This window comes from Cariama cristata, unplaced genomic scaffold (assembly GCF_000690535.1).
Source record: "Cariama cristata isolate BGI_N322 unplaced genomic scaffold, ASM69053v1 scaffold1529, whole genome shotgun sequence".
NCBI lineage: Eukaryota > Metazoa > Chordata > Aves > Cariamiformes > Cariamidae > Cariama > Cariama cristata.
The window spans coordinates 72,024-86,351 of NW_009633838.1; the positions used below are offsets into that span (position 1 = coordinate 72,024).

Here is a 14,328-nt window from a genome sequence, read left to right on the forward strand (position 1 = left end):
GAAAAATGGGAAACAAAAGATGTAGCAAACAGCAGAGCCTGAGGATATCAGAATATTATTTATAATTTGACTACAAAAAGTGATCTAGTGCACTAATAGATTAGCAAAGTGCAATTTACTATGGAAAGAAAAATAGTTTTCAAAATGCTATCAAAATTCCTCATCTTGGGAAAAAAATTGTCTGGGATGTTTCACGCAACTTAATGGCAGATGGCCAATATCTAAAGCATTTTTTGTAACAAATGTCAGGAGCCATGGTGTGCGTGATTCGCTTTTTATGAGAACAGCTTTATGGTATTCATTAGGATGAATATCTATTGGATTTGAGCATGTCAGAAGACCTTAACTGTTCACAGTGCCATATAAATCATGTCAGGAAGAGGGGCTAAATTTAGACTGATTCCCACTGATGGTGTTGAGGGCTGTGCATGCAGAAGGTGCTGCATCTGCAGCGCTGCTCAAGGTTCAGGCTGGCAGGTTTTTACAAACGAGCATTTGCTGTTGCCGGGGTGCGAGGGCGAAGCCAAATCTCCATCAGAAGGCTGCCCGGTGTTTGCAGGCAGCTGCACCGCCGGCTGCTCCTGGCTCCTCCTAGCACCCTTGTCCTATTCACCATAAGGCTTGTGGATATCTCTGCTTCTGGGTCCTACAGCAAATATCAAGAATTCCTCAGAATTTCAGAAAGAGCAGATTTAGGAGGATCCAAACCCTCTACAGTACATTTTCTCTTTTGTCCAAGAATCTGCAGCTTGGAAAACCTTCTGTCTCTTGTTGCGGGTGTGCTCAACGCAAGCGTACCTCGAAATGCATTTCCAAGGCTGCGCAGGGGCTGAGCGCTTCCGTCAGCTCTCTTTAGTTAGCAGTCAGTTTTCTGTGCATCAAGATGAGTTTTTCCTGCAGCTGTGGTTCATGAAGGTGGGGGAACGCTCTTATCTCTGTGCATAACGCAAAGACAAGTTGACTGACTTGTAAGCTCTCTGGTTGAGCAGCTAAGACTGTGGAGGTCCAAGTTTTGTTGCTATCCCTCTTACTATTACAGAACAAGTTTAAAAAAAAATCAGCAGTACTGTTTTCTGGGGTGGTTGTTGGTTTGGTTTTGTTTTTTCCAAATCTTGGCCGATGATACTAGATCTTTCTACCTGACCAAGTTCTTTATTTAATGCCCACTGTTGTCATCTATAAGGAATGCTGCCCAGGCAGTAGTCCTAAACTGTAGTCTAGTCCTAAGCAGTGCTTAGTCAATGTGCTGAAATACAGAAATACTTAAAAGAAATCTCGTTGTCATGAATTCTGTATACAAATTGTAAAATAATTTGCTCTTGGTCAAATACTCAGCTTGGATACCCTTTCCCAGCTGCCACTGGCCACAGCAGGATTTGCACGCCTGTATCTCAGGGTGGATTTTTGCCCAGGACTTTGTGGTATGTGATTGATGATACGGGCATGAGCAAAAAAGCTTTTGGTTAGCTTTTGTTACAGAGATTGCTCTGCGCATTTTCTCCTCCGGGCTCTGAGGTATAAAACGTGTGTTAATGCACGTGTGTGAAGGCATATAATAGTTCAGTGCAGAAAGGGTGAAGACTAAAATTTATCTTCTTTTGCTTGCCCTGCAAGCCACAAATAAGGTTAAAGGGCAGACCAGGATGGAAAATTTATCTTCTCAATTACATCCCATGCTCTGATGCAGGTAGATAAGTGGTCGAGGTAGTTGTTTTCCTTCTTCGCTAGTATGACCTGCCTCTTCCTCCCTTCTGTCTCAGGACGCCTACATAATGTCTCCTTGCTAGCAAGTGGCTGATCTGTACTTTTGTAACACGTTTCCATTGACAACTTCTGCTTTTTCTTTTCTTTCTGATGGCGATTTTCTTTGAAGATGCCTATGGTCTTGGTTATAGGCTTCCTCTCAAATTGTGATGTTCAAAGGGGGGGAAAAAAAATCCAAGATGCATCTCATGAATAAAACAATATGCTCTCCGATGAACTACTTTTTACCAAGTCCAGCTCATCTTTGGGTGACCCCTCTAACTTCTCTGGGCCAATACAGCTATAGCCATAGCTCAGAGACACCAAGACTTATGTGAGGATGAATGGTTAGCCAAAATTTGACTTAAATTTGAAATCCAAAATTTCAGTTCTCTGTTCTTTTACTAGATTGCACTGCATCTTATTTTGTAAATACATCAGCAATCTTCAGACTGCCTAAACATGCCAATGCTAACAACCATGAGAAAGAAAAGTCAACTTTTGTTTTTCTGAAAAATGTGATGTGCACAAGTTTAGGAGCAAACAAACCATGTTATGCACTAGCTTGCAAGTCAACTGGTTATGTGCAACTTTTTCTAAAAAAAATATTTTCCATATAATATCAAATTGTCCGAGTATGCATTATAGCTCAATGACCTCTATGCTTTCATTTCCAAAAGTTAATCTCATTTAGCATCATAGTACTTCAAAATATATATACCTGAAATTCCTAAAAGAACCCTGCAATGATTGGTTCAACCACCATTGAACCAACCTTGAAGAGTTTTTTCTCAAGGCAAACCAGTTTTAGGAATTTCTAAACTCTATTATCTTTCAGAAATACATTTCTTAGAATCACTTCTATTCCTAGATTGCCAAGCTGATATGCCAACAAGGCCCCATGATTCAAATGACTGTCATCTTGCTGTTTACATACGTATTCCTCTATTTGCAAACTGCATTTTTACCCAAGTGCTCAAATATAAAGATAGCTCCAGTTTAGGCCTTCTAATCTTTAAAAAGTGCTTCTTCATTTGCTTGATCACTGGCTTCACTGGCAATTATTGCTACAGGAAGCTTTCTTCATTTGTACTTTGGCAATATAAAGCTGTAAAGTGTCTGATTTACATCGGTGTCGGCTAGCCTGGTGCTGATTTTTTTATGACTGTGGTACTTCAGCATTGGAATATAAATGAAACGCGTTGCATATGTTTTAATAGGAATGTTGAGTGCACAGAAAACATCTTGGGTTCAGTTTTCTAATCTAAAATCTGTTCTCAGATACACATACACACCTGACAACAGAAACTGTTACAGTGGGTTGAATCAGTGTAATTGAGAAAAAAAAAAAAATCATTTTCTGATGGATGGAAGTGGATATAGTGTCACAAAACTCATTGCATCAAGGTTTTCTGTAAACTGCTGAAGAACTATAATTATTATTATTACGTAATATTGTTATTTCTGGCATTGGAATAAATTTTCAGTAGGACTTTCTGCTGCACTATGTTCCTTTTGGTTTTTGCTTTAATACTTATGACTGAAGACCAGTTACAGTACAGGATTTTTTTGTCCTCCTAGATGAGGAATACGTTATAAGGCCTTGCGAGAGCCTACTTTCTGAAGTTTGATTACAGAGCATTAGCTAATTAGACATAGTTAGAGCTGACTGCATGTGCTTTCTGTGGATTTTGGTGGTGGTACTCAAGTCACTAAGTACAACTGTATCTCTCTCTGTATGTCGACTGTTGCAGATGTCTGACCGTGGGCCAAGTGTATACCAACTTCAGATAAAAAGCCTTTCTAGTTAAAAAAGGTTTCCCTGCTTGTTATTGGCACAGAACAATTGGTCTGAACTCCAAATTTGTTGTGCAATGTGAAATTATCTCTCTCCATTGGAGTGGCAGGAGGCTGTAGAGCTATGCTGACACTGGAGGTTGCAGAGGAGATTAGGGAGAGGTTGCTTTAGCCTTCAGAAATGAGGCCGAAATGGCATGCCCCGGCGTTAGGGAGGTGGGTGCTCTGACCTTCCTGGGCTGTGCTGCTTCCCTGACTCTGCCGGCTCGCCGGAGCCTGGAGGAGATGATGTTTAGGCTGAAATTTTGTCCTAGCACAGAAGGATGTTTTTGTGTGGTCAGCAGTATAAACTTGAAAGCTCACCTGCTTTCCTCAAGAAAATCCATGGGGATTGAATGGATGGTGTTGAGATAAAGGCTTTTGTCTATAATGAGATCTTCTGAATTAGGATGGGCTGGATAGAGGACTCTAACTACATAGCTGTGTTATTGGATCTTGTATTTCTTTGTAAAATGACAATACATGGATTGTATTGCAAAGGGGCCTGATTGTCATACTCCGCTTGTTTAAATTACAATATTTACTCTAGCATATTGCTAGTTTTTCTCAAGCTGTAGTGCTCAGCTACTTTCAAACACAGAGCTTATTTGGAGAAGCCTTCAGACTTTACATCTCCTGTGCGTACGGTAGGGTCTGTATCATCAGTGAATAGCCAAGGAGCAATAGCTCCGATCTTGTTTTGGAGAGCCCTGGACGTAGGTACTTCTCTATTAAAGATGGATCCGTTTGTTTCGTGCTATTGTGCGTGTTTCTGGAGTGCCATGAGCACAGCCGTTGCAGCTGCATGGGCTGAGCTCTCTGCACTGCGCGTAGCTGGAGGAAGCTTCAGTGTCGTTAGGAAATAGCATATATGGGCACTTGCACGGTTATAGACTAATAATTGTAGCTGTTGTATCATGGATGTCTCTCTGTTCACAGGCGTCAGGTTTCTAATGATGCTAAATATGCTAGAGATGGATGAAGAGTATGTATTTTTCTGTCAGCACTTAACCAGCTGCTGAATCCGAACTTGTACAAATAATAGCTGCTTGTTTGATACTGTGAGCATTCTACAATCTTTAAATTAAATCTCTTGTTAATGATGACTATCACTGGGTATCAGCAGTACTATTATGTGAGTTCCTTTGAAAATGTGTTTAATCCTTCAGAAACTGAACCAATGTCTGAATTACTCTAATGTGAGCACCAATGAAGTGGGATTTTGATGTCTGTCTGTATGAATTATATGCCATAAAAAATGTCCCTGAAATACTGTTTATACATTATGTGATGATCAGCGATGAGTCCAGAAAAATCAACTGAAGGAGAGATATTGAGAAAATGTAATGTGAAAAACAACATTGTTGGCTCCTTTTCCATACAAGGGGATGCTAAGCATCACCTTTATGGAGATGGAAGAAGTGTGACCAGGAATTCTTAAACTTGCATTTCATTTCTGTCATCTGAAGGATTGTGCAAGAGGACTTTTTTCTCTCTATAGTCTCACTACTCTGGATTTGGGGCTTTTTTCCCTCTTTGTTGCAGTATTTTTCTCCTGTGAAGATTTGCCTGAAGCAAGACACCTAGCTGCTCAGTCTCTTAGGAATCATGATGATGAGCACTTGAGACTCTAGTAGGAAGTGAGGTTAAATTATTTGTCATCACCTTCAAATAGATCTTTTAGAAGCAGAGAATGCTCATGTCAATAAATTGTTTTTGTGTTTCATCCTTCTCCTGACATCCCAAGGTACTCCATTTCAAATCCATGGAACAAAAGTGCATTCTCTTGAAATCACTTTGTGTGCGTGTGTCTCAAGTGTCAGCTACTTCATTGCTGAAGAAAATAATGTTATTGCATGTCTCCTGAAGATCACCAAGTTAAAAAAAAAAAAAAAGGCAACTTTTCAAGAACAGGGGCATGTGAGAACAGAAGATTTGCACATCACAGTGCAAATGGGGTTTATGTTTACCTTCTGTGCTTTTGGTGTCTTCTGACAGCATGGAGGGTTGCATGGTTTCTTGCTGCACCTGACACCTGAGTTCATTTGTTCGTTCCTTCTCTTGCACCAAGCTTCTCCCCCCTGAGAACCCCAGGACGTCCTAACAGGAGGGGGCTGGGGGTTCGGGACTGCCCCTTTGCCAGGAGGCACACACAGCACTGCTGTTGCTGCTTTTATCTGTAAGAAGCTAATGACTTCCGTGAACTTCCTTCTCTTCCAGAAATAATTAATAACTGAATTTCTATACACCCATATAGACAGGAGATATTCCTGAAGCCTGTGGTAAAACTTTCTGCTTAGCTTCTTCAGCTAAACCCAAAAGGGGGAAATATTTGCCGCACTAATATTGTTAGAATGAAAATTGTGCCCATCACTTAGATTTATCCTTATCTGAAAATGGACATTGGTCCTGATTTGCTGCTCACTGGGTTACTATGTTGGTAGTTTGATATAAACTAGAGGGAACACTCTGTCAGCCAGGCCCATTAATTCAGATATTTTATTTTATTTTTTTTAATTGTTGAAGTCTGAAGACTATTTGGCATATGTAAAATATGGCAATTGCTGTGCAGGTTCTTTGCTAGTTCAAATTTGGGCTAAAGTTCTAATTGCAATAAAGTCTCTTTAAAAGGTAACTCAACCTATGTTCACATGAAGGATAGCACACTGTTCTAATTATATAAATTCATGCACATTTTCTGGGTGGGAGGTTGCATTTGACTCCACATCTGGATTTATTGGGCACAGATTCTTGATGTTTAATACTCAACTGAATGGCTGTTTTCAGTACAGGAAAGCATTCTTGTTACTGGAAATTCTATTAAGTTTTTCAAATCTTTATTCTTTTCATACTTGGCCACTTTTAACATTGCTCTTGTTTTCTTTAAGTGGATTTTGCTCAGGTTCCTTTCACAGATATCTTCACTGCTAGAGGTTTTCTTTCTGCTGTGCATTTAGCCAGCCGTGCTTCTGGAACTTAATACGCCTAATCAGTATTGTTTGTGTGCAGCATTTCAATCCCAGATTCACATCCCTTGGCATGCATTTCTGTTGCATTGCTAATTTGGTTATGTAGCTGAGCTGAAACCACTTAAAAGCATTTTCCTTGTCAGGGCCTGGAAGTGTAATAAGTTCTGTAATCAATGAGAGGGGTGTGAAATAATGAGAAGGACAGTATGTGGATCTTCACAGTCTGGAAGCTCTCTTACCCTGCTGAATTATTTGCAGGATTTCAATGATTTTCCAGTGTAGCTGAGATTTAAAATTGAGGGGCTTTGGTAGAGGGTCTCTCCAACATAATATGTAGGTTGACTGGATCAGACAGCAATGGTGCAGTTCGGTATTTACAGAGGGAACCAAAGAAGGAGGAAGAGTGTTGATAATTAAAGATGTTCATATAGGGGGATAATATCTTTGCTTATCTTTAAGCAAATCACTTTTGTGGATATATTTAGACTATTCCTTGTGCTTGTAGAATTTCTGTAAAAAGGTGGTGATCTCTCTGCTTGTTCATAATTCTGGTATACTGCCTCTCCACTCAAAGAAGAGGGGAAAAAAAAAAAAGGAGGATTGCTTGGGACTCTGCCTTTTTCTCATGAGCTGAAAAATAAATTGAAAAATATTGCTCATAGGCTGGCTACGCAATGAACCAGCCTGATAGCTGCCCCAAGGGAATTCACGTTGGAGAAGACCTGGGCTGCTCCCTGACAATGGCTTTCTGCAAAGCCAGCGCTGCCGTGGCGGGGGGTGACTTGGGCTGGCTCTGGACAACGAGGTCTGGTGCTGGTAAAACTGACCTTCATCACTGCAGGAGGGAGAGATACAAACACCTTAGCTGAGCAGCAACAGAAAAAGGGACTTCTTGCCTCTGTTAAAATCATTAGTTCTCACAGTCATTAACAACTTAATTTCCTTTCCTTATTGGTATCAATCAGCTAATTTGAATTCACTCATCCCTATTTCTAATTAAGGATGTTAACAAAGGAATTTTTCCCACTTATGTCCTCTAACTGAGCATTTACTTTGATTGAATGTCTCTCAAATATTTGCAAGGGATGACTCTGAGGGCTGGTTTCTTGGAGCCCCTGGCAGTACCCAGACCTGCAGGTACTGTAGGAAGGTGATCGAGACTGATGTGAGGTTAGAAAGAAGTGTGATACTGGAGGTGGAACAAGTGGGATGTGGTGTTGGCAACCTTGGAGAATAATAGATTGCACTTCGGCTGCTTTCATCAATGCAGCTAAGAACACTTCACAGGGAGTAATTATATTTCACGAAACCCTGGTGAGGCAGGTATATAATAATCCCACATTTTGCAGCTGGACAGATTGAATCATGCAGGTGTTACTTGGACAAGGTAAAACAAGAAGTTAGTGAACAATTTTGGGGGAGAGGGGGCAGAGGAGGAATCAATTATTCCTGATTCTCAACCTGTTGGGCTTGCTTCAAGCTCTGAAAATACTGTTTGGTTTGCTGCTTAATTGCAGAGGCACCCAGTTATCTGTTCACACAACCATAAAGGCAAGAAAGCCACTTTATTGCCTGGTTTTACAGTCACGTTACCAGGTTACACATCCATCTCGAGTCTGAGAGGGAGAGGATGGTTAAGGCATGAGCCTACCACTTGAAATATTTAGATTCACCTTTTTTGTTGCTGCTGTTGAGTTCTTTTGGCTCTTTGTGATTTAATTTCTGTGTTCCAGTTTTCCATCTGCAAAATGCCTTCCTTCTCTCAAACTTATTTTTTTATGCCTTGGCCTGTCAGATGAGAAGATCTCTGCGGCAGAGGGTTTGTAGTTTCTAACACGCTGGGCGCTGCAGCGATCAAGGAATGACTTTCAAAGCACCGCTTTCCCCCGGTGGCAGTTGGGGTGACATTAAGCGTTTGGATTCCTGAAGTTCTCACCTACTAAAATATATTAAAGGCAATCAGTGGGTTCTGAAGGACATTTCAGGCTCTGCAGGTTGGGGAGAAGGGGGGTGCGTAGTTAATACAAACATACTGAGCTTCCCAAGGTGGCGTTGAGAGCAGGCATGTTCGCTCAATTCTCTGGAGCACCGCTTCGGTTGCAACTCTGAAGTGATTCTTTCTTCCCTCAATCTGGCTCTGTCTTTCAATTAGAGACTGGGATTTGCAGCGGAACAGAACATCAGACTTTAAAATACCAGCTGTGCTTTATTTTAAATGATTTCTTCTTTCAAAGACGTACTTTGGGAGCATACGGAGTCTGGTGTTTTCTCTCTAAGATGGTCCCTGTAGGTTAGAGTTTCAAGTTTGTGGTTATGGTAGGATTTGTTTCTCTAGAGTATGGTAGAATAACTTGCAAGGGGAAGTGTTGATTATACTATAAAGAAAGAAGGTTTGGTTTTAATTAGTAAAACCATAACTCAAAATGTTTTATTGTATTGACTAAAACATGCAGTTCTTTAAATGTGCTCCACGAGGATTCATTTGTATTTGATATCAGGAAAATACTGTTCCTTACTGTCCTTCTGTGTGTGTCTGTGTGTACGTGTGCGTGTTTGTTTTTAATGTGCAGGACAGCAGAGAATTGGCAAAGACTCCCACTATGAGCAGGAGGGGAAGGTCCAGTTTGTGATCGATGCTGTGTACGCCATGGCACACGCGCTCCACCAGATGAACAAGGACCTCTGTGCCGACTACCCGGGGGTCTGCCCCGAGATGGAGCACGCGGGAGGCAAAAAGCTGCTCAAGTACATACGCGGCGTTAACTTCAACGGTGAGCTGAGATGCTGCTTCAGTAGCGTATTGACTCATGTGACTTTCTGCCGTTTAATTTCACTTTACATATTTTTTCGTTCAATGCAGATCAAGACTTTTTTTTATTGTTACGTTAGAGTTTGTGGCAGAAGACCATGTTTGTTTAGTATCGAATTTGAAAACATCATGTTTAGCCAAGGCAAATAGGCTACTACTGCCCAAAGACAGAAATTGCTGCTGCTATTTTAGGATGTCTTCCAGAAGACTGATTTTCTATGGGAGAAGTAACTGGGTAAAAGCCTAAGCTTGTCTCTGACTAAATATGTCTGTTGAAACCCTAGAAGTCTGTTAACATCACACATCATTTTTTCCTCATTATTTATATTGTTTCCTGTACTTGGAGAAAACTAACTGGATGAAATTCTGGTACCCTGAACCCAGCTTAGCTGCGTGCTCAAGAGAAGGGAGAGGACAGCTAAAGGGCCAGGTCCACTTGCAGAGCCAGAACTATGTGATGTAGAGAGAGTAGTTACTCCAACCTTCACTCCTTTAGTAAGACTTCAGAGGAGACAAAACATCCTGGGAATAAGGATGGGAGCACTTTATCTCTTTGTCTGCTGATCACTTATCCACCTGTGCTTCCCAGGTGTGGCAGTGATGGTTGCAATACCAGCCCTCTGTTTCAGACAATACAACGGGCTTTCATGTATTTTTCTTTGCTTTGCACTATGTAAATCAGACCTAAATATTAGCAAAATTTCATTACCTCTATGTGTTTTACTGTAATTTTATTAGTTTCACTAACAAATGTTCACCTGCAGCCAGCCCAGAGGCACCAGAGCGGATCGCTTACAGCAAGTAACATGACAGCAACCTAATGTTATTTCTCCTTCATAAACCTTGCTAATGTACTTACCAGGAGGTCTCACTGCTCTTGCCCTAGCTCTCTATAAGATAGAGATCTGCGACTTAACCAGGAGCCAAAAGTTAGACCTCCAAATCCATATTTAGAACAGATTTAGGAAAGTACGGAAAAAAAAGATCCTTTTGAAATGTGCGAGGCAGCCAGGGCTGTCGCTGCCTAGGAAGAGGGGTTTGCGTAAGCTTCACGGCCCCGTTGGGCAGCACGGGGGAGGCATTCCCTGCTGTGATCTACTAATAAACATTTTTATTAATAATCTTAACAAAACCCACACATAGCCAATAGGACCTGAGAGATTTAAAGGTAGGAACACAGATGGTATTTCATGGTCAAGCTTGATCATTTGTGCCAGGGATATTTTTCCTTCCTGTATAAATCATCTTATAAACAGCAAGGTGAATATGAGGAGAGTTTAATTTCTTTCCTTGAAGTAAATGGTGTTAACTACAGCCAGGAGCAAATTTTGAGATGAATGATCTGAGGAGGTCTGGAGAGTTCTACTTCCCTCATTTTGGAAGGTTAATTATAAAGGACAAAGCTCCTGTAGAAGCACAACATTCATGTACAGTATTGCACCTGGGCCATTTTGTTACTGAAAAGCACTCACACATGGTCATCTCTAGACAGTTCTTGCATATAAAGATGCTGCATGGTCATCTAATAATTTTAATAGAACTGAGAAATAATTTGTGAGAAATTAGGTTTCTAGCTAATGTTGCCTACTGTCCAGGTACAAGAATTGGTTTGCAGCAACTTTGATTTCCTTATCTGCGTTTCCTTGGTCAACCTTTTGAAAGATGACTATTTTCCTCCATAAGTGATTGAATTACTATATGATGGCTATATGGTGTTTTTCTTTGCTTGTATACATGTAACTCGTGTCCAGCACAGGGACTGAAGCAGTGGTTTGCTTTTTAGCGTGGCAAGGAGAATGGTGGCAAAACTGAGATAGCTTTAAACCCTTTTAATTTTCCTTGGCTATCTGGATGTAGGCATTTTTCATGGGAAAAGAACCAATTCCTTTTAAAGTTCATTATCCAAGGGCAGTGTTTAGCCTTTTCTTGTCACATTCGTAGGGCATAACTGCGCATGTGTTCGTACACCCAGGCTCCATGTTCAGCTGCAACCCTCCTGGGGCTCGTTCCTTGGGCTATGGAAAGATGCTCTGAAGCCAGTTTCTTCTTCGTATTCTGTGAAAGTAAATTCCCAGAATTGCTGTAGATTCGTTCAGTCTTCCCAGTGGTGCAGGATAAACAGCCATCATATAAGTCACCAAACAGACAAGGCCAGCCTGAAAAATGCAGAGAGATGAGGGAATGGAAGAAGCAATGAGAGGGGCTCTGGCTGGGCTGGTCTGGGTGGTGTATTCCTGTTGATAAAGCCTGGGAGCTCCTGGGACACGAGTGCTGGTGCCTACGTGTTCCTTGGCCATCGTGACATGGCTGGAAGGGCAGGGACAGAGGAGTGTTCTGCTGGGCTTATGTCAGCTGGCTTGGCTTTAGCCTTGATCGCAACTTGCCCTTCCCTGAGTCACTGCTGTAGCCATGCAACTCCATCTCATGAAGGTTAGCACTTGGAAAGCAATATTTAATCTATGCTTAAGATCCTGTTCCCCCAGTCTTCTACCTAAATTTGTAGTAAAAACAGAAAGTAGAGCGGTGGAAGTGCTTTGTCCAAACTGTGTGCCAGAGAGAAAAAACTGTAGCCCATTTTCAAGCATCCTAAGCCCATGAGCTCGAGATCCTCTTTGCATGTAATCGATCTCCTTGTCACTGTGCAGTTGAAATCATCCTGTCTGTACCTGCTTTGGGAGTCTTTTTTTCGTTGCAAAGATAGTGACATTCATGCAGAAAGAGCTCAAGCAACGCTTTAATGAAGAGAGACTGGATTCGTACTAGGAGCTCAGTATGAACTTTGATATTGTTATACTACCTTGAGAACAAAAAGGCCCAAAATATGAAAAATTTAAAACCCCGATTGCTCATGCAGTGAGATTCTGAAAAGTGCAAAGTGGTGGTATTTTTGCCAGTGAAAAAGCTAAAAATTCTGTTCGTACAAGCCCTTCAGGTCCTCAAACCGCAGTAAATGTGAACTGAATAAGAAACACATTAGCTAGTTACACTTGTCTAGCACCCTGTCCTTCTATGAATTCATTTCTCATCTTGTGGTGATTAAGAGATTGAAATCCTACAAATTCAGTCAGATCGTGTCTTTTTTTTTTGAATGCATCGTGCAGGCGAAAGGGTGTCATGTACTTTCTGTGTCTGTGTAGTGAGAAGGCAGCTTATTTGGGAACAGAAGATTAATTGAATTGTCATAGCCTCTGAATGAGCAAGAAGCTGCAGTCTAGAGGCTAATATTCAGTTTCTGAAGTGCTTGCTGGGGCTGAGCAAAATTCTTGTAAATGTTAATAGAAAGAAAATAAATCCTAAATTATCAAAACTCAACTAAACTGTATGTTTTAATAATTAGAAGATCAAGAAGTCAAATAACAAATAGAACCACTTTTCAAAATACTGTTTCCTCTCTGTAATGAGGTTTTCATATGCTACTTTTTATTATTTTCATAAGTGCAGAAAGGAACTTGAATTACAAGTGGAGACTGAAATGCGGTAGCAATTTAAAACAGGATGACGGGTCCCTACAGACAGATGGTACAAAAAGAGCACCAAAGCGTGCACCAGAGCCCACACAAAGGTTAAAGCAAGCTTGCACTTACTAAGCAGATCCTTGGCCAGGAGTCCAATTACTCCAACTTCAAAGTCAAGAAATGGGATGCTTCTGCTTGACTTATGACCCGAGATTATCAGTTCTTTGCATTTCTATAGATATTCGTCTTCCCTACAGAACCCAGACTTTTCACAACATTTTTTTCAGTATAATTTTAATGCACAAATGGTGATGTACCTGAAAATAGCAAGAGGTGTTAACTACTGACTATCAAGTATCCATATCCATGCATGAGGTTGATGTCCCAAGGGCCTGTGCCTTTAGGAGTGTCTGGAGGTTGCCCAGCAGACAGTGCTGTATCATGCCACGTTCCTGTGGAGTCTGCAGCCCTGTAGCATCCAAGTGCACCCACTGATCTTAGGGTTTTAATTTAAACTTTAAATGTTGGTGTTTAAAAGCTGTCTGCATGCCGCTACGCAAAGCAACAACTAGCAGTAACCTACAAAAAGTTTTCTTGCTCCTGCAAAACACAGAAATGGTGCATTTTGGAGTGACGGTTCCTGATACCTTCTCACTTTAGGATCTCTTAGGTCCATAACTGCGCCTGTCCTTCATGTTGGTCTTCTGCTTATTGACCCTATTGTCCACTGCCTGCCCCTCAAGCAGGGAACGGGGATCCTGCCAGCCCCATCTGGGTGCCCAGCCAAGGGATGGAGAGGTTTGGCTCTACCCCATGCACCATGGTGGGGTGGCCGTGGCTTAGCCAGGAGGCTTCTGGGTGACGTTGCTGATGGCCCATGAAGGTGACCATAGAGCCGCTCTTGGCTGCTTCCCCTCAACCTACAGAAGACTTCGAGACAGTAGAGTTTGCCTCGGCACTGTTGACTTAGGCATGGCTGTGACAATGGCATCCGCTCGATCTGCCTCCTGACATGCAGACACGGACACCTCTTCATGTCTGCGCTGGGGTTTTGTCAGGATGTGGGGAATCCACAGATGTCTATGTTGGGTTTTGGGAGCCTTGCTTGAGCTCCTACCCTTTGAATTGTACTTTTTTTGTCAGCTCTGACAAAACCGAGCTTAACTAATAATACACAGCCTTTTAGGAGTCGTGATTAGCTAAATCCCATTTACCACTTGTGCTGACTTTCTGAAGGAGCCTAGGAATGACAGCCATTTCTTCTTATTCGCTTTCAGTGTTTTCACTGTAAATGTATTCTGGCTACATTAATCTGTAATGACAATTAAATATCTGCCTAGTGCTCATAAGGAACCAGTGAGGGGAGATTTCAGTGGAAGATTTTCTGTACCAGCCTTTGAGCTGGATCTGTATCTGATCTCAGAGGATTGTAGGATAGACAGGAAACAATTTACCAGGGCTAGAATGGAAACTATGTTAATTCACTCCTTCAAATCTTTTTTTCACTCATTGGAAT

The 14,328-nt window shown here is 41.5% G+C and overlaps 1 protein-coding gene across 1 annotated transcript in view; it reads left to right on the forward strand.

Annotated features, from left to right (window-relative positions):
- Positions 1-14,328, forward strand: part of GRM7 (glutamate receptor, metabotropic 7) — a gene marked incomplete at both ends in the record, with an annotated part of 118,307 nt that overhangs the window by 33,982 nt on the left and 69,997 nt on the right. The window contains one exon of the mRNA XM_009706893.1: positions 9,119-9,319. Within this exon, the coding sequence (XP_009705195.1) occupies positions 9,119-9,319 (201 nt within the window). The remainder of the gene's footprint in view (positions 1-9,118; positions 9,320-14,328) is intronic.